The following is a 21,134-nucleotide window of genomic DNA, read 5'->3' as shown; positions in this document are numbered from 1 at the left end:
CCTCCCCTGCCCTGGGCAGCCTCTGCCAATGCTTAATAAAAAAACCCTTTTAGTGAACACCTTTGCCCCAATATCCAATCTAAACCTCCCCTGGCACAACTTGAGGCCAGTTCCTCTCATCCTGTCCCTTGGGAGCAGAGCCTGACCCCCACCTACCTCCAGTCAGGGAGTTGTAGAGCGCGATGAGGTCTCCCCTGAGCCTCCTTTTCTCCAGGCTGAGCATTCCCAGCTCCCTCAGGAGCTGCTCACAGGTCTTGTGCTTGCAACAGGAAGTGGAAAAGTTCAGGGTTAATGTGTGGACGCCTTCAGAGTTCACTCCTGGAGGACATGAGGGTGTTCTGAAGCTCTGTTTGAATTCCCAAAAATGCACATTAGCTTGGATTACAGGCTCTCCCTGCCTGGGGAGCATCAAACTGAGCTACCAAAATCCACAGGAGTTCCACATCCCTGTTTATGTTTTTAGGAAAGGAGCCTGGGATCTGAAAGAACAAGTACTTTATATTTCAGCTCAGTATTAGACAGAATTGCCAGCAGACTAACAGCAGGGCATCAAAATAATATTTATTGACCTGGTTTAACCACATCCTCCCATTACCTGCACCATGCCAGGAACAAACTGTCAGTATCTCACTAGAATTGTGCTGCTACACAAACACAGATAAGCACACACCATCTCAACAGTATTAAAAAATATTAATTTCACTGGAAATATTTACAAGTGACACTTTTTCTTGAAAAGGCTGCTTTAAGCCAGAAAAAAAATTCACAAACAGTAAAGAGAGAATCTAATAAATGACTTGAAAGTCACAATATTGATCATTGGCTGCAAAAGAATCAAAGTTACATTTTTTGGGCTTATTTTTTAGGGATAGCCAAGAATCCAAAAATAGTGGTTTGACTCTAGACATATAAATCTTGTGAAAGAATTAATCTGCTCCTTCAGTAACAACAGCTGCCCCATTTCCAAACTAATCCAGTTAAAAAAACCTGTTGTAATAAAGTCTGTATAATTTTAAGTTATTTATGTACCCATTTATCTATGAGCTACAGTATTTGCTGGTTTATTTAGAATTTATTTCTAGAACAGAAAAGAGAAAATGCATTTTACTGTGGCAGAATCTCCGAAGTGCCTGTTTATTTCTCCCACTTTGCTCCATGATATAGCCCAAAATTCAGAAAAAGCAGAAAACTTCATTCTAATAAAGCAAGAGAACGGATCATTTTGGCCCCATGTCTGTAAAAAAGAGATCTGAATGCAGGAAATTACCTCCAAATTAAATGGGAAAAAAACCCCAAAGGTCTATAGAGTTAAAAAAAAAAAAGAATCAATCAATCCAAGAAGCCATTCTAGCAAAGCACCATCACCAAAAAGGCGTCGTCTGCAAAATGAGTCATATCTATAAGATACAGAGCTGCTCTGTCAAGCAGAGGAAGCCACTTCGTGTCCTGATCGTGGCGTCGTGAGGACAGGGCGGTTCCCCAGCAGTACAAGGGTGACATCTAGTGATGGCCACATCCATCTGTTGCCAACTCCAGCCTTCCTAAAAACACCTGACACGGGCTGCCATCCTCACCTGGAGTGAGAGAGGTTAGGGTTGTACCTATGTTTAAATGTCTGTATTAAAAAGATGCACATGTATCAGATATCTTCAAATGCTTTCATTACCTGAATTTTAAAAAAAAAAAACCAAACCCAAACATGAAGAAAACAGGAAAATATCTGTAATTTTATGATATATAATCTATACAAAAATTTGTTTAAACATTGAATACCAGAGATAAAAAGATCCACTTGCTATATTAGTGCCATGTTGTTCTAATGCAACCTCTGAAGTCCCATGTTCTTGAGTCATTTGCTGTAACTGGGATACAATCCTTGCAAAAGCTGTTCCCAAAAGATCATCCTGCATAGCATTTACTTACAGAGCTATAGTACAAAGAGATTTTAAAAAGTCACACACTCAAGCAGTAGAAAATTCTCCCAATCTCTCCAAAAACATAAAAGATGCTCTAGAATTTTAACATTTTTTCACTGACAGACAGTGCAAGCCTCACTCTGGAGCCAAGGCAATCCATCCAAACTTCTCCAGTTAGCAAAGAACCTGGGACAAGACCAAAGTGCTTTATTACAAATAGAGCATTATTTTTCTCTGGTTCTGTGCACTGCCTCTCTAATAATACATTACAAATAATACAAAATAGTAATTAAGAGTTTGCTGCTCTTTTCTTACACCCTTCTCATGTTTGTGTACTGGGAAAATGACTGTTTCACTCAAAACATTCTCTTCTGTTTGTTAGGGTGTGATCCAACCCCAATCCCTGTTCCCAGACCTGTAGGCTTCATTTTCACCTTTGACTGCAAAAATTGCACTGCTGAGAAGTGCAAGGAATCACAAACTCCATCATTTAAGAATTACATACAATACCTTATTTTACAACTGTAGTGTGTGCAAATCGTTATCTCAATTAAATTTAATAGTTACAAATATTCTCAAACCATGTAACTACATACAGTAGGTTCTACAGAAAGTAACATGGATAACCAATATTCTTCAACTTGAAACAAAAACAATAAATAAAAGTTTGAAGTATTAAAACTATGAAAAAGTAATCCTGTACATTGTACAGTACCTTTTGGTTAAAGCTTCTTAGCAAAAATATACTAATGTGTTCTAAGCATTCCAGTTATTGATGGTTCAATATTAAAATTTCAAGGTTTCCTCATCATGAAAAAAATATTGCATTTGTCCATAGGTGCAGCAGAAGATGTCTCTCTCTGAACAAGGCTTCAGTCTTTAAAAATCTTGAGACAGCAAGTCTGAATTCAAAGGAACCATTACAAAACTCGAATACAGTACTGAGGATGTAGCATTGTTGTGCATGAGGGATTTGACATTCCTGTCTCCCAAAGCAGCTCTAGAGAGCCCACTGGATATCACTGAGGTCAGCTGGGTCTCCCAGGCCTCCATCAGCCTCCAGGTAATTCATCAGAGCTGTCATTGCAGTGTCATCATTCTCACAGATGGCATCGAAGTCCAGCTGAGAATTGCCACCTGCAAAGTGATTAAAACAGGACGTTTGAAGCAGGTATGAACACTATGAAGCATGGAGAACATGGTAACTTGCAAAACAGAATTGATTTGAAGCAGCACCTGCCTTTGAAGTCAAGGCAAATATTTCTATGTTAAAAAAACCCTTACTTGACTCCCTTTTAGTTTAAAGCCATTACTCCTTGTTCTATGTTGTTGGGGTTGTTTTTCATTCTTTTTTCCCAAACTTTTATCAGAGGATTAGCTTTTTTCCTCTGGTGTTTCTTTTTCAGTGTTTTTCTTTTTTGGTAAGTTGGTTTGGGGTTGTCAGGGTCTGGGTTTTTAAATTTTTTTTAAAGGCTCATAGTTCAACTGGAAGAAAACTGCAGGTTATAAATAAACAAATAATGGTAAATGAGGGAGAAGAGGGAGATGGAAAAGTTTCTTAGAGCTGAAATACAGGATATGCTTTTACAGCAGTTTGCCTTTTTTTGTTAAACATAATGCAGTGGCATTTTCCCCTTACAGGGCCAGGGAATCCTGTATCCAGACAAACTTAACAAGAGGAAAAAAAAAAAATTCTTTCTGAACCATTTTGAGCAGTCCTTGCTCCCAGCTTGCAGATAAGAAAGAGGCAAAGTGCTAAAGGACAGTAATTCTCAAATTACAAGCAGTTCCCTAATATTGCACTGAATTACTTTTCCCTCCCCATCTCTATCCTGGAGAGAGAACAATAAAGTGCCTCATGAAAAGTGTGGCCTGCAAGAATGTAATGGTAAACTTTAGTTAGAGATGTTGGTTTTGGTCATGAGCTTGCCTCACTGATTAAATTTAAATTTGATGTTTGCCTTGCAGCAGTAACACACCCATTTTCAGAGTGCTCTCATCTTCAGACAGACAGACAGACAGACAGACAGACAAATCTCTTTACAATTTAGACGTGGTTGTAAAGTGGTGCACTCAGAAATGACACCACTGGTCAGAAATTTCAGCCCCTGCAACTCCCAGAATATCCCCAAGAGAAATGAATCTTACTGAGGAGAGGTTCATTACTGGGAAATGGGATAGCACCCTGGGTTTGTTCTGAATTCTCTAGAGCTTCTGTTTCTGAAGGACATAATTGAATCAACTCTTTATTTGGCACCTGAAAGAGCAGAATCGGTAGAAAGGACAGAATTAGATCCTAAATTTAGTAACAAATATTACATTACAGAAACTTCATAGACTGCTGTCAAATTATTAAGAACTAAATAGAGAAAGTGAAAAATATGCATCATCAGGCAGATATTTTGCATTTAGAAACAACTTTTTTAGAAGTTCATATAGCACTGGACTTGTCTAAATACAAGCTGTGACTTACACAGCTTCACAGTGGTGGCACTGCTTGAGGTTCTAATTCACTGTTCAGTAAATAAATCCAGCACAACTTGTCTAAATACAAGCTGTGACTTACACAGCTGTCAAAGGTACTTCACAGTGGTGGCACTGCTTGAGGGTCTAATTCACTGTTCAGTAAATAAATCCAGCACTGAATGTACTGGTTTGCACTTTCCCCATCTACTATCATAAACTACAAATTCCCAGTGACATCATGTTTGTCCCTGTCAAAACATTCTAGTTAAGAGATTAAAAAAGCCCTCATACCTCCCAGGTTCTATATGCATTAAACTATATTAATCATAGCAAAAGAGATGGAAGTCATCCTAACCCAAAAAAAAGATAATTTTTTTCCTGGTATTTGTTTTATTTAACACATACATGCAATTTAGCAGGAGAGATTCCTAGGATTGCCGGACTTGTGTATATTCTACCAGGGAATTAATAAAGGTGAAATGCTTTCCAACAGTATTTTAGGAATAAATGGGATACCAAAGGCCAGAATAAAGAAAAATCTTCAATGAATATGATAAAATCATCCTTATGATGAGACATTACATTATTTAGAGAGTTCAGGATATTTATGTCAAACAACTCTTAAGGAGGAAGATCTGTGGTAACAGGGGAGAACAGATCATAAAAAACCAGGGGAAATCAAAGCAGTTCCTAGACCAGAATAGTGGGGTTTCTTCATAGGAAATGAGAATTGCAGTGAAAAACTGTCTTTAACAGGAAAAAAAATCACATTCAAAGAAGAGCTGATGGGGAAGTTTGTTCATACAGTGTCCAATATAAAACATACCACATACTTAGGTAAAAAGAGATGTTAATTATTCCATTGCTATGGGCAATAACTATGTTAGTTATAGTTTGTGGTGTTACAAGCACTAGTATATTTACAAGCACTACTAGATTAGCATAACTATCGACTTTTAGAAGACCAATAAAATACCTTCAAAGTCACAATTTTAAAAATTTCAAAACAGCACAGATTTTTTTAAAAGGCTCTTCAAAAACGTTAAGATTAAAAGGACAAGCGAGAGAAAACAAGAACTTTCACAACAATCACAACAGGTGACCTTTAGTCTCTGATGGTTTTCTAGCAGGAGTTTCAATTCAGCTCCAAATCCAGGAGAGGCACCATCCCCTGAATCACACTCACACTGAGCACAGTGGTGGAGTTCAGCAGATCCTGCTGAGTGGAGACTGCAGCCTCAGAACAGCCCCTTAAGCTTGAACTGATGCCCGTGTAAATGAGGTGGGAACTGCAGCCACATCACTCAAAGACTCTCACAGCTGCCAGGCTGTGCAATACCTTGCACATTCTCTCTCAAAAACGAATCAGGGCAATCTGGCTCAAACACAGGCTTTGAGCTGACATTAACCTTTGAATTTTGGATTTTTACAAGCAGGGGCATACTCACATCGCTGCAGTTTATAGTTAAAGCTGGAGATGGTGATTTTCTCAGGAGATGTGACGGACTTAACTCTCCAGAGGGTGAGGAATGCAACCTAAAATTGCATATATTTAGTTGATTCATCAGGTCACATTAATCAAATACTGAAAAATAGACTGTTGCAGAACCCACCAGACCTCCCCAGTGACAAAGCATGAGCCAGCTAATTTGAAACAATGATATCTTAAATTCTCCAGAAGATTCTAAATTATCCGGCTCCGAGTTTTGGTAGCAGGAAACAGAGAAGAGATCAGAAAAGGCCATGGGCACAATTCCTTAAACACACTTTTCTCTGTCTGTTGAATTACCAGCACAGTGATGTGCTCTGCCAGGCATGAGACTGACGTTAGATTACAGTAGTATCTCATAATGCTATTGCTCAACCTAAAAAATGTTATACATATAATACAATAAAAGTGAAACTGGAGCAACCCTCACATAATCACATACCCCTTGTCCCTGTCTTTACTTAAAAGCCTGATGATGATGATATGCATTTATTACCTTTGTAATTCTAATATTTCATTTGCAATTTCGGTTCCTATACTTCCAGCACCAAGAACTGTTCCAGAGGACATTCCAGGTACACTTACTAAAGACTGTTTTACAGCATCTGTAGATAAAAAAAAAAAAGCTCAAACAAAACCTTAACCCAGAGCAGTTTCACTGCAGAGCAAGGATTTGTTTTAAAGCAGCTCTTGCTCTAGATATACTTATATATATACACTATGTAAGTTTGTATTTTCATAATTCAGAAATTCCTTTTAATACTGATTCAAGGCAGAGGGTGTTGCAATATAAAATGAATAATCTGTTTGTGAAAACTGTAGTTCTCCAGTAGTGAAATATATTTAATCACTGCCACCTCCAGTGTCTCTCACAGACATTGCAAAAAGAACACGAGTTTAAAAAAACCCTTGGATTTCTCACCAACTGAAATGAGTTATTGAAAAAACATTTTGAAAAGCAAAAATAAAGACTTCACAGCAAGATGATAGAACAGCATGCAGAAAGCAGAATCTATACATAGCAGAAAAATAATAAAAAATATGTCCTGTATCAGTATTGCCCTGTATTTTATAGATAAACTCAGCATAATTGCATTTGTTCAGAAAACTGGGCAAAATATGAAGGGTCTGTGACAGAAGCACAATATCCTACCAACCAAAACCCCAGCTCTAACAGAAGCTGCTAGAAACTAAAAGTATGTTACAGACACTTCTTTTTAGACTTCTGTGACTTATATCAATTAGGATTCTGTAAGTAACTAGAAACTGTCACCAGAAGTAGTCTTAAAACAAAACCTAATCCTTCCTTGCACACAACCTAGAATAAAATCTCTAGACTGGATAAATCTAAACTGACTGATCAGGAGATGCAGCTGTGATAACCGTAAGAAGTGACACTTGCCTTCTGCAGGGTGGGAACTGTAGAGGACCTCTTCTTCAGTTGATTCCTTATGACCTCTGAGATTTAAAGAAATAAAAAAACCCAAATCAAACCACAAAAAGTCAGCAGGTTTTTTTTCAAGAGCAAAATCCATAACATATGTTTAATTTCAATAATACTTTACACAGAATCAAAGGTAACATCCTCAAACTAGGGAAATATAAAGATATTCCTCACATATTTGCATGTTCAGTCCTTTGCAATGTTTCTGAGCAGTGGGTGAAATACTAATTGCCACGTACTCTCCAAGTAAAAAGGAAAGCCAATAGGATTGGCTGTGCTCCATGACAAGGGAAGAGGGCTGTCATTTTTACTGTTAGCAGGGAAATCCGGTAACCAGGAACAACTGCTACAGGAACAGGTCAGTGTCTGCCTCCTGCCAGCAGCTGCTGCCCTCCTTCCCTTCTGCAGCTGCAAATGCCCGCCCACATCTCCAGGACGGGCAAAAAAGTGTCCTTGGGCTACTGGCCAGCACAGCCTGTCTGAACTACTCTTCTCTCTCTCCTTGGGGAAAAAGGACATGGGCAAAAGAGGTGGGTGATGTTGACTTAAGGCATGAAACAGACACAGAATGGGCAAAAGGCCCCCTCAACAACTTTATTTCATGGAAATAAAATCCTCTCTGTCCCCTCTCAAAACCCCAGTCATTGGCAAAGATCCTCAGTACCACTGGAACAATCCAGATTACAGCCCCATTGCAAGGTGCAGAGAATGAAAAAGAATTACAAACAAAAAGAGCAATTAAACACACGCATTTCCTGTCCCACAGGCTCCACCCTTGCAATCAATTTGGAGAGGATCTTTCTGTCCTGCCTTGCATTTCCCACCATCTATCAGTTGTGCTTCTCCACCTCCTGACACCTGCGGGATAGGGCAGCACTTGGAACTGGGTCAACTGACACACAGAGGGTTGTAAAGACCAGAAGGACAAGCAGAATTAACTTGACAGTTCCATTTATTCTAATCTACTTTTCTTCAAGATCCTTCCCTTCTTCCTCTAACAAGAAACTCTTTCACCTCCTTTTTTTCCTACTGGGAAGCAGCATAGTTTTCAGAGTCAAATCCACAACTTAGGCCTGAAAAAAAAATAGCTGGTAAATATCAAAAAACTGTTTGTCCAGGTTGTTCAGCCCGTTTCTGTGCAGAGTTGATGTTTTCTAGCCTTGTTCTGCTCCCTAAGCACGTTATTTTCTGTTAGTACTAACTGTAGTTATGACAAAAAATAAACAGAGAGTCATATAAATTACTTACAATACCACCGTGTTGTTTGATACAATGTACTCCAGCTCTTTGGTCCAAGGATTCATGAAACTAAACCACTGACTCTTTAAAGTAACAAAAGTCCCATCTTTTGCTCTAAATTTGTAGGAATTTGTAAATACTTTTTCTTTATTCTGCAACACTAGATAAGAAAAGGAAAGTTATAATCACCATATTTAAGCTTAGAAAGGTAACGTTAAAAATAATAAATGTTTTATAGCACCATAAAACCCAAAATGTTTTTGTTGGCCAGACACAGAATGACATGCCAGAACAAACTGGGACCTGTTCTAAAATCAAATTATAGTTTCAGCAGGGTCATAAATCTTACATTAAAACCAAATACTAAGTTTCTGCAAACCACTAGGAGACTCATGACTTGGTGAGCTTTCTTAACTCGTGTCTTTAATTATGTTATCACACACATCTGCTCTACAGAATTCCTTCCTCATAAAGAATGGAAGCAGAGGGTTTGGCAGATGTACTGACATTATTCCCCCACAATTAAGACCCTGCACCAGGAGCCAAGACAACAGAAGTTTCTCCCTGCTTTTATTGCAAGCCTTACACAGACACATCTTAACACAGGCATCAAAAAGGGCAATGCTGAGGTTGGGTAGTTTGGGTTTGTAGTGTTTTCACTTGCAGTTACATGTAGCTGTAAGTAGTCTGGGAAGACCAACTATTTTGTACCTTCTTTATGTTTTTCAGCTAGGTGATTGTGATCATCTTGATGGCAGTACTCATAACAAGAAGTTCCTAGAAGCTCTTGTGGCAGGTACCCTAAAATTGCTGTTGCGCTGTTAGAAATAAAAATGTGAACTACAGCGTATGCAAAGCTGTTTTCTTCTGTATCAGATAAAGCAGAACATTAACATTTAAACAAACAGATGCCTGGGTTCATGTTTGGGGGAAAAAATATAGCATTAGTACAGCTCTAAAACAACAGGAAGTATTTTTCATGGCAAATTATTCCTTTCAATGAATGACAATTCAAAGGTAAAGTAAGTGTTTAAACATGCAAACCAGAAGTACACACAAAATACTTCTGCTTAGTGGCTTCCCTTGGCCAGTCAGAGTGCTGGTCACACATAAGAGTCAATAAAAAACTCAGCAGTTGAATTTTGCTCTTCCACTCAAAGGAATTGGTTTTAAACTGACATTTTTAGTTGAAAGAAAAGAAGACTGAAAGCAATAACATTTCCAGTGACAATGAAATTCAAAATGCAGAGTGGTAACTAGGTCTCTACAACAAATAAAAGTCTGGTTCAGAAAGTACAGAAAATGGGAACTGAGTTCTCACTTCTAATGAAATAATTTGGTGCCTCATTTAGATAGAATGTATTTGTTACAAATGGTAAGACTCTCAGAAGCAATAACTTTTGGTTAAATGTTTTATTACTTCAGTCATATGCAGAGCTATGAAGCTCTAACTTGAGATTTTTCTTTATGAATAAATGGGTCCATTTTATAACTTGTTTTAACCTTGCTAGCTCACCATTTTCTATAGGACAATACACTTCTATACATTATATATTATTTGACAAAAAAACAAAGCCCAAGTGCACATAGATTAAGAGTTAACTGCTTCTTGTGTAGAGCAGAAAAAAATGCTGAAAATTAGAATTTTGAGAATTACAGCTTTGACAGAGGATCAGAAAATGGAAGCAATGTTGTCATTTCTCTTCATTGAAGAACAAAACGCTTACCGCTGATCTACATAAACAAATTTTCCATCCATGGCAAATCGTGTAACAAATTCTGTTGCTTTGACTTTTATCTCTCCACTCTTTTGTGGAACAATATAAGGGTGTAACCTCCCAATTGCAACAAGACAGTTAAAGTTACTACTGTCCTTTTCTACATCATTTTCCTCTTCCACTCCCACCTCATTAGGAGGCCAGTTCTTCAAATACCCAGTACAGTGAATGGTGCAGTATTTTCTGTGATCTAATAGAAAGAAATTAAATAAGAAGCAGTTATTGTTCAAAGAGTAAATCAAACTACTTATTTTATTCTGTTGGCCATGAGACCATCAACTACATTTCATGCTTACCTACACCACCTGTACAAAGCTATACATAATTTTACAGAGTTTTTTAAAACAAATTTTGTTCTATTCAATTTGGGCTTACCTGCAGAGAGAGCTTCTAAACCTATGTAAGATTTAGGAAGATGAGTTACGGGTGTTGGCAGTTCAAACACAAGTTAGACAGAAAAGAAAGCAATAACCCACAGATCTCTTTGTCTTTATATGGTTTCATATGGATTGTGAATTAAAATTAAGCTGAGGCCCTCTGTAGCTTCCAAATCAATTTACCTTTGGTGAGCACAATGATCTGAATAAACGCTCACTGCAGTTGCTGAAAGAATCAGTCAAGAACAACCCAAAGCAATCCAGCTTATTTTCTATTTACCTCAGGCTTCTGAAGTTTTATGAGAAGACAAATATTTTAAATATCTTAAATTCCAGCATACACTGTCATTCATCCCTTTCTGCTCCCTAAATAACATGCGAACACCCTATAAGCATCAAGGTTTGACATTATGTGTCCTACAGCAGCTGCCTTTCCTAAAAAAGGCCAAAGCATTCTTAACATCTGTATGCTGAACAGGATGCTTTCCATAGGTTTCATTTTCCTCTCTACTACAAAAAACACAGATCAACTCTGCAAAATGAGAAGCCGAGTTATCCCACTATGATTTTGTCACAGTTTCTCAGGTGCCTTCCCTCAAAACTGCTTTCCCAAGAAACATTTACAGAAGTTAAATTCTTATCTCACTGAGTTATCTGACACATCAAGGGATACCACATTCTACTTACTTACAATCATGGGCCTCTTAAAATTTGTGGTGTCTCTCAACAGTAACAGGTTACATTGAAAAACAGAACTTGGAGGATCTTTTCAGGATCAAACAATTTCAGCACACCTTTGCAAAAATCAATACTAGGGAATTAAAACAAAAGCTGGAAATTGCATTTTAAAATTGAAATTTAAATTTTCACTGAAAACTTGACGAGATTATACTGCTCTACAGGCATACCAATGTATGAACTAAATTAAAATTACTGGGAAAATGAATGGAATTACACTGATAAATTAAATTTATTATGAAAAGGGGAAAAACAGGAAAACTCATACTTTTAAATACACACAACACAAAAAGTATATCAGAAAATAAAGTTGGTTTACTTGCTTTTTTTCCTTCAAAATAGTAGAGTTTGCAGGCCTTATTCACTCAGTTATCTTCAAGACATAAGTTATTTAGTTTAATTCTTCTGATCTGCTCCAGTTCTTTCAAATATTTCCCTGTGCCTTCTAAAATTTGACCACAACAGACCACATGCTCCTATAGAGCCACTGTACTTCAGGTTCCTTCCTCCCTCTTTCCAGGAGGCCACAGGGAGGAGAAAGAGTACAATTAGACTGTTTTTCAAAAGGTGTCCCTGGTTCACATTTACACTGCTCTACGGCTATTTGGTGAGATCAGTCAGAACTAGAAGGCCATTACTGACTCGGAATTTAAACAAGTTTCAAGAGAGAAAGCCCCCACTTCATCTACACTCTTTGAATACCTTTCTTCTTTGGGTTGGGCAAACACTCCTTCTCCTCTTTGACTGTGGTCCTGCTACACTTTATCCGACAGAAGAAGGAACGTCGAGCACCAGAGTTCAGCCGAGCTGGTCCAGCTTGGAAATCTGTGTGTACTTGCAAGCCAGCTTACAAAGATTTAGTAAAGTAGTTTAAAAAAACCAAAATCAAGCAATAAAACTTCAGAAAACAAGATGCTTTCTTCATTTACCTCCCAAGTACATTCTCCTTTTTAGCTGCCTAAATTTTGTCCTTGCAATTAGAAAAGTCTAATAGTTTAAATAGGGCAAAGAAAACACGATTGACACAGATTTCAAAATTAGAAAGAACTACTAAACTACTTTTAAACCCTTCTTGATATTCTGAATAGTATTTTACTACATATGCTTTATCAGCTTTCAACTTGTATTTGGTACAAGGAAGAACTGCAAAGATGCTTGTAAAAGCCAGCTACAAAATAGCCACTAGTTGCACAGTACATAATGCTTTCTTATTAGAAACAACTGTAAACAAAAGAAGGTTTGGTTACATTGGGATTGACACTTAGCATTTTCAGAGAAGACAGTGATTCTTGATATTGAAGTATTTTATCCCATGTTCGACTACATCAGGTCTTTTGTATTGACAAGACCTAGCAAATACAAGAAAAAAAAGTAGTATGCTGGTAGGAAGAATGTCAGACCACATCTTGGTAAATGCTTAACAGTGATTTCAGTAATTTAACAGAATTTCAGTAATTCTTATGATCTAAATCAGGTATTTTCTGGGCTAGCTTTTCAATTCTAAATGCATTTTAAGCAGCAGATACGCATTCAAATGTTTGTTTCATAGAAATACCTCAGGTTTGTTCATCCATACATCCATACAAACACCTGAATACATCCTGACTAATAATTTAATTAACATCTCTTGAAAAAATCTGAGCACGTTCAGCTCTGACTTACTTTTTCCATCTACAAGCTTTTCCCTAGGCGAGACATCTGATGAAGAAAGTTGCTCCTTAACTTTTGCAACATCTTTTGGATGTAAGTAGTCAAATAAACTTTGTCCAATTAAACTGGCCTATTAAAAAAAAAAAACCAACAACAAAACCCAAAAGAGATGAGAACCACACCATTTTGGAACAGGACCCCACACATTACTTATCTCAGGAAAAAAGTCAATACCACAGTTACTCCAAACATCAATATTTTGATTTACATTTCATTTGTCATTGCTTAATATAATTTTTATTAAAAAGGGTAGTAAAAACATAGCTTGCTACGTCCCTTTGAAAAACAGCAGATTTCGTTGGAGATTAAACAAGTTCTGTACAACCAAATGCTTTATTTATGTAAATAATGCAATTCCTGATCCTAGCCAAAGAAGGTTATGCACAAAGTAACTCTCAGATTATTGGGGAAGGAGGGAAGAAATAGGAAGTAAGATGAAATATTCAACTGTCTAATGACTCTGAGCTCTACTTCGGTTGGACAAACTGGCACCATTGAGCCAGGAGCAGGCTGGAAGGAGGGGTCAGCTCACTATAGCACTCCTTAGTAGAGGATTTTTACAGAGATGTCTCCAGCTGGGATGCATTCTACCTGCTCACTCTGCTTATCCCAAGTAACTGACCTGCTGCACCACTTTCTTTTGGAACAGGAAGGAATTCTCACACAAGTGGGCTGGTTTGGGTTTTCCACTGCTTACCTTCAGCACAGCAGCCAAATCAAAGGCTAGAAAGGAGCTGTGTTGACAAGCTCTAGACTCAAACTCAGGATAAACACCTTGCCTCTTGCCTTTTCCCAGTCCCCATCTAATCCTAATGCAAAGGGAAAATGCTAAGTGCTGCTGAGACAGGCTAACAGCAGCCTTACCAAAACATCCAGGTGTAACAAACCAGATTAAGCTGCAGCATGGGATTCAGAACCTAGAACAATTCCCAAATAAGCTAGTAAATCCATTGTTTTATTAAAGTCAGTCCTCTGAATCTCCTCTGGAATGAAGGAGATCTTAAGGGTCTGGAACTAGGTATGTGTAACATGAGTGACTCTAGAAATGTACTTTTAGTTCTTGAGCAAAATCAGTGTAGAAGTTAAAAAAAAAATTAACTCTGCTTTATGCTTATTCCCCTAGGATGATTCATTTCCCTTTAATTAAAAAAGATAGTTTTGCACTTAAAAAAAAAAAAAAAGGAGATAAAAATAAATCTAGGAAAGAGTCCAGATTGGTTATCTGTACATTTATAAAGAAAATGAAGATAGCACAAATGGTTTCAAAGTTACAAAAGTAGACAGATGGCAGCACTAACTGTTTTAGCCTCTGTTTGTGAAACAGAAGTCATTGATACAGGAACAAATTATCATCCCTTGATTATTTGTGGTAATTGCCCATGCTGTTAAACGTCATCTAATGGAAAGTACTTCTATTTTTCTTATTTCCCTTATTCTACAGGCTAAGCTGGCTCCCATTCAGTTTCTTTCAGGTTAAGGGTACACACTCAGATAGTTGTTGTGGATGATGTGTTACGTGGTGCACCTGAGCATAAAGGCATCACCAAGGATAGCTTTAATTAACTTCCACTGCTGAACTACCCATTTTCCTTGGCCTAAAAAAAAAAAACCCCAAATCACTTCACTATGTGAAAGAAAACCTCTTGCACACAGAAATTAGGACATCTTTGAATTATTCCTTCCTCTCAGACTGGCAGTTTTCTTGACGATGATCAGTTGAAATCTGGCGCTGTTCCTCAGGTTGGGAACACTGACTGTATTTGCCCATATTTTCTTACACCACATTCAGCTTTGCTCTGAATAAGGTTAAATCAAAGAAATTCCAAGAAATGATACACAAAGACTGGTTTGATGTAATATAGAATAAAATATAGAAGTTTTAAAATTTCTAAGAAAATGCAAGGTAAAAGCGAACAAGAAACAACAATAACCACCTGATCATAATTAAGTATTTTGCAAACTGATTCAGAGACAAACAGAATTTTTCCTCTGTTGCATCCAACCACAAACAGGAATCCATCTGCAGCCTGAAAATATAAAGATACTGTCTTTAAAAACACACATAAAATAAACAATGAATATTAATGACTACAAGGAAGCACATTTCTAAACTTGCTTTTTTAAAATTAAATATAAGAAAGCTGGAAAGGGACAAGAGGAAATGGCTTCACACTGACAGAGAGCAGATTTGGATTAGGTATTAGAAAGAAATTGTTCCCTGTGAGGGTGGAGAGGCCCTGGCACAGGCTGCCCAGAGAAGCTGTGGCTGCCCCTGGATCCCTGGCACTGTCCAAGGCCAGGCTGGATGGGGCTCTGAGCAAGCTGGGATAGTGGAAGGTGTCCCTACCCATGGCAGGGGGTGGAACTGGATGGTGTTTGAAGTCCCTTCCAACTCAGGTCATTCTGTGATTCTATAAAAAAGGCAATTAAGATTGCAAGGACTAAATGATGCCTTCAACCACACACAGCTGAAGTTTCTTAAACACAGCTTTGGCAAAAGTCCAGCTGCAGAACGGCTTCTTTTGGGAGCCATTCACAGATCTTGGCAAAGCATTATTGCAGCAAAGGAAAAAAATCAGAAACCTAGCTGTGAATGAGGTTATGTGGGTTTATGGTGAAGTGTGCAAACAAGAGGAAAGATTTTACTCCAGGTATTTTCTGCACCTTTTTTGAAGTACATCTTTAAAAATGTACATGAAGGAGAGCCAACAACTACAAGGATGTTTATGCATAATTGGCAGCATTTTCTGCAGTTGCATGAAGATTTCAATAATGGATGTATTAAACAGGCAGCCTGTACATAGATTGTCGTCCCTTCCAGGGCTGCTGCCTGCCATGCTCCCAAACCATCTCTGTACACCTTCCTGAAAGCCTGGGTAGTGCACAGAGTTTATAAACCTGTACAACAAAACACCTGCCTAAAGGAAAAGATGGGAGAAAAAGCACGGTCCAACTAAAAACTCAAGCTTTAATAAGGACATGATTTATCTGAGAGTTTCCTTCCACTCACCCTAAGGATTAACTGTCGCAGTTCATCATCCTTCAAAAATGAAGGTTTATACCGGACTTCTGAGTAGGAGCTACTAGAACCTGGGAAATGGATTATTCATAGAGATCACGTCACAAGTAACATTTTAAATTCACTTTTAGCAGAGTTATACTTGTTATGTCTTTCAGAACTTTTCTCTGTGACCCCAACAGCTGAATTAAAAAAATAATTCAAGGTTCTGGAAATCATAAAAACAAAACAAATCTCAAACATACACTGGTAATGAAAACAGACACATAACCATTTTTTTTTCTTGCCCTTTACTTAACAGAAACCAAGGAAACTTCTGTTCAGATATCATTAATGTACTGCTAGAGAAATGGTATTATGAGAACTGAATTTTCTAGAAACATTTCGTAGGTATATTTCAGACCTCTTAACTAAATTCTCTTTGCTGAAACTGAATAATTCCAATATTATCAATTATCTTTTGGCATTAATAATGCTTCATTAATATTACAAGGCCAACAATCAAAAAACCAGACTATTGTAGTTAAATCAAATGTCTCACTAAATATAGTGAGGCTGACTCACTGCATGTACTGTTCTAGCACCCATGGCAAGTATTCTAAAATAATTTTTGTCCATTACATTTTTATCCAATAAATTTTTATAATTTTTTTCTCGTTACATTTTTTGATGTAAGCAGCAGTTGAACATTTCAGGCAATTTCAGCATTCACTATAACTCCACATAGTAGCTTGTATTCCCTTAAACCATTTATTTTGAGGTAAATGTAACTGTGCTGGGCGAAGTCCAGTTTTCACATCCTATTGTTAAAGTACAAATGCTTGAGCTGAAGATTTCTTGTTTAAACTGCAAGTGCAGTTACTGCCCTGCTGGTCTGTCACATCATTCCTTCACGCAAAACTCTCAGTCTGCTTGAGCCTTTAGAAAACCCTCAAAACCCATCACACTTGAGCCATTCTATGGTTTTGTTACTGTCAAGGTAGCAACATAATTCATTTTCTACACTTCTTTGACCCAAAACTAACTGGGTTCTCATCAGATCTATTTATTTATAATCAGTTGGTTTTGCAATGCAGAGGGTCTTTGATCTTTGCTTGGAGTTGACCAAATTATTATTCTCAAACAGTGGTGTCAAAACCCCCAAATATTGTGTGCAGCTGATGGACTATGCAATATGCAACTTGTATGTGGATGTATTTTTGGCAGGAGAGGAAAAAAACATCCAAAACCTAGCAATAGCTAAAGGAGAGCAAAGAGTATTTCCTGGGTTGATCCCCACACTAACCCATTCCCTAAGATCCATGATTAACTCTGCTAGCTGACTGAGGCTATCAGAAGTTTCTGTTTCTTGGTACTCTCTAATATGTGAGGGTATTTAAGACTTTAATGTAATCAAACTCATTGACCATTTTGTTAAAGTATATTCTGTCCTGCAGCTTTCCTTTTGACTCCTGTGCTTTCTAAAAAGAATCAAGGAGTGACCCAAGAGCAAGGCATGCCCTGAGCAGACAGAAAATATCAGACACTGAAGGGTGGCTTTTTTTCCTGTTATACTAAGCAAAAATTTAAAATTAAGTTCTGACAGCTACAGACATGTACATGTAAATGAGGAGCAGACTCGGAATTAAATACAGTAAGGAAATGTAAAATAAAATACTCTTGATTTATTTAAAATCCAGGAAGATACACACTCTGACTAGAACAAGGATTTACAGGATGAAGTTTCCCAAAACTCACCTTTTAAAGACTTCAAGTGCTGCACAGCCATCCGTAGCACTGTGAGCTTGTCCAGCTTTCGGGCCATGGGATTGCACTGTGGTATCATGGCCGACAACTCCTCTATCAAATTATTCATTTTGTCTCTTCTTCTTTTCTCTGTTTGACTGTGAGCCTCTCTAAGAAGAAAAATTATTTTTTAAGGAAGATTATGGGGAAGATTTTCACCACGATATTCAATTCAGTTTTGAGAATGGAACTATCACAGGTACTACTGCACTGAAACAGTTTTTCATACGCTGCTTGCATTGGACAATTGAATTGGATTCACTTCAACAAAGATGAAATGGTCCCAATAATGACGTGAAATGCTGAGGAGAAAAGATATCACAAGCAACAATTTGATTATATTTGGCAGGAACAAGAGGTTATGAAGACTTATAAAAGTTCAACCCTTCTTGTAACCTTTGCCATGCAAGTGATGACTTGGACACCTCAGCGTATCCCAGAGAACTCCTGATGTCATTGGGAATCACTGGAAGACTACTCCTTCCTCTGCCTGACCCCTAAGATGGGGTGTTCATTCTGCTGCCTTTTAAAAAAACCCACAGCAATAAACATTACTTTTACACATGCTTCTAAGAGATGGAGTGGAAACTGAAAGAAAAAGCTGTGCCTCATGTAATTTACCAGAAGTATCTCAGAAAGCTTTCCCTGTCCTGGTAGGGTGGTACAAAGACTTTCAGCCTTTGGGCTGCCTCAGGTTTCACCTCTTGGTAAGCCTGTCAAGAATTCAGCCACTGAAAGAGCTTTTCTTCTTGGCCAGTTTTCATCAGAAAACTCCTTCTAGGGCACATGAGTGCACATACACTGCACAAGTGTATTTATAGCTCAGGTCACCTTTTCTTTGCTTCCTTCTAGTGCAGTATGTCAGCTTTTCAGCCCATCTCCTCCCCTCTAATATCCTCCAGCAGATCAAGGGAAGTTTAATTCACTCTCTTCCTCCTTACCCAGAAGACAAGCCAGCCACTCAATTAAAACCCAGATGATTTTTCTTTCTGATTGAGGCCAGACACAGTAGTATAGTTATGCAAAATGAGGAATAAGTTTTGGTTAACTGATATCCAAAACTTTTCCTGCAACAAAAGTTATTAAAGGTAATAAAGTTAACTACACCTGGCCTGTTGAGAAAGAACAAAGTACAGTGTTAAAGATCTACCTGCCTACTATTTTTATTATTTTTCAAAAAAAAAAAGAATGCCTTCACCACACAGTTCGTTCTGGGTCATTCTGCCCAGCATTCAGCTTTTCTCTCTCTCAAGCCTTTTTTTAGATTTAATTTTTTGAGTTATGCTCAGATCTATGGGTTCACCCAGCTCTTCCTTTATGTCAGGTAGGAACAATCAAGTAATATCCTGTGTTTGCTCCTTGAACTGTGAACCTCAGGAAGACAGATACAAGCATTCCAGGAAAGGAAACAACCTTCCACATCTCTGAGGGTTAATAAGGAGTTATAAAAAACTTGAACAGGTGGGTGCAGAAATTCAGGGGATGACTGGATAATTCAAAAAGCCTTCTGTTGCTTGCCTCAGCCACAAAGGGGAAGGGAGAAAAGCAAGTTTCCCAACAAGCTTGAGACAAAAACACTGGAAGGAGATAACTGATAAGCAAACCTCCAGAGACCTTTGTACTGATTCTTTTTCCCTCCAACTAATGCACCAAAAAGTAAGGAAAAAAATTAACAATACCACATAAAAGCCATTAAAGCAATGTGCAACAATCTTACAGAGCAATCTGGGATACTCTGTGAAGAAAAAATAATTTTGAAGTGAAACTGCAAATGTATCTTGGAATATTTTCGTTTCTTTAATTTTGTTGCAATTACAGGAACACTTCATAATTACTAGCTAGCATACTATATAAATAATACTTCTGACAGCATGCTGAGTGGATTATGTATTTCTGGTTTGACATCTCTGCTCACATGCAAAATGAAAGCCTTATTTTTAAATCGACATCATGGCACAGCTCTGGTTTTACTATGTGGCTTGTTTGTAACTTGAAATATTTGTTTGGCTGAACTGTGGTCACGCAACATTTCAAATCCTGCAAGTGCTCTATGTGAATTTCAATTAATGTGAATTCAAGGTTCAATGGCAAAACTTGAATAATTCCCTATACAAGTTCCAGAAGAAGAAATCTTTGTCGTGCTTTAGCCAAATCCATTTCCATGTGGAATAAATTTTAAATACCTCCAGAAGCAGAAAAAAATCAAAATCTAGAAAACAAATCTAGAAAAAAACAATTCTCAAATTCATATAGATGAAGAATCAGCTCCTTATACATGACTTGGGGGTACTGCATTTACTTCTCACATTAAAAACTTCAACCTTGTGTTTTTGCTAAACCCTCTGAGATATCCTGCAGCAACTTTTATTAAAATTAGTAGGAAATAAAATCCTCAAGGAGATTTAAAAATTATCATACATTTAGCAAGGGAAAGGAAAAGCTTACTGTTAAATATTGGATAGTTTTACTGAACGTTACCCACAAACTCGTATTTTACTATTGTGAATCACAGTATTCACTAGCAAAAAGTATTTCTATTGCAAATTAGTACCTGAAATCTTTTACTTTAACATGTTCTTCATCTTCACTCCTAGAAAAAACAAGATACAGAGCTTTACATTATGTATTTAATACTAGGCACTTATTTCCTCCCACAAATTCCAGAAGATAGAAAATGCTACAAATTTACTGTGGCTCCAGCAAAAGCAAACCCACAAAATCCCTAAACCGTAACTGACCTAGCAAGTGATGCATAACAGAAAGAGACCAAAGCAGAACTTGCAATATTCACAGTTGTGTGAACATATTAAAGGGATATTTCGTAATTATGGGGCTTTTTTTATTCTGGAGACAACATTATTGGAACATTCAAATAACTTAAGACCAGGCTTGATTTTAATTTTTTGTTTAAAATGTTATAAGAGATATTATCTATTTATGTTTTTATTTCTAGTATCTTATTGTTAAATTTTAAAATAAACAATCCTAAATAACATTTAAAACAATCCAAAAAACCTAAGCTATTTCCCATACCCTACAGCAATGACTGGAAAGTCATAAAGTAATAAAATTGTAAATGAAACACAGTCATAAGTGTCTGTAGCACAATAAACACTCTGCAACAGGAAACTATAAAGGATGATTCAAACAAGGGCAATGAGCTTTTCTTTCCC

At 37.4% G+C, this 21,134-nt stretch overlaps 1 protein-coding gene across 4 annotated transcripts in view; it reads right to left on the bottom strand.

Annotated features, from left to right (window-relative positions):
- Positions 1–541: 541 nt before the first annotated feature.
- Positions 542–21,134, bottom strand: part of ARNTL2 (aryl hydrocarbon receptor nuclear translocator like 2) — a 31,987-nt gene continuing 11,394 nt past the window's right edge. For 3 of the 4 annotated variants that reach the window (XM_017745790.1, XM_017745786.1, XM_008642444.2), the window contains 14 exons: positions 20,513–20,551; positions 17,914–18,071; positions 16,168–16,247; positions 15,092–15,184; positions 13,110–13,227; positions 12,150–12,293; positions 10,282–10,522; positions 9,266–9,372; positions 8,564–8,714; positions 7,274–7,329; positions 6,368–6,476; positions 5,831–5,918; positions 4,065–4,173; positions 542–3,053 (listed from right to left, as the gene is read on the bottom strand). In XM_017745790.1, coding sequence (XP_017601279.1) covers positions 2,917–3,053; positions 4,065–4,173; positions 5,831–5,918; positions 6,368–6,476; positions 7,274–7,329; positions 8,564–8,714; positions 9,266–9,372; positions 10,282–10,522; positions 12,150–12,293; positions 13,110–13,227; positions 15,092–15,184; positions 16,168–16,247; positions 17,914–18,071; positions 20,513–20,551 — 1,630 coding nt within the window. In that variant the 3' untranslated portion in view covers positions 542–2,916. The remainder of the gene's footprint in view (positions 3,054–4,064; positions 4,174–5,830; positions 5,919–6,367; positions 6,477–7,273; positions 7,330–8,563; positions 8,715–9,265; positions 9,373–10,281; positions 10,523–12,149; positions 12,294–13,109; positions 13,228–15,091; positions 15,185–16,167; positions 16,248–17,913; positions 18,072–20,512; positions 20,552–21,134) is intronic. The other variant, XM_017745789.1, reaches the window with a different exon arrangement.

Source organism: Corvus brachyrhynchos, unplaced genomic scaffold (genome assembly GCF_000691975.1).
Source record: "Corvus brachyrhynchos isolate BGI_N302 unplaced genomic scaffold, ASM69197v1 scaffold209, whole genome shotgun sequence".
Classification (NCBI taxonomy): Eukaryota; Metazoa; Chordata; class Aves; order Passeriformes; family Corvidae; genus Corvus; species Corvus brachyrhynchos.
This window is presented reverse-complemented; position numbering and strand designations above follow the sequence as displayed.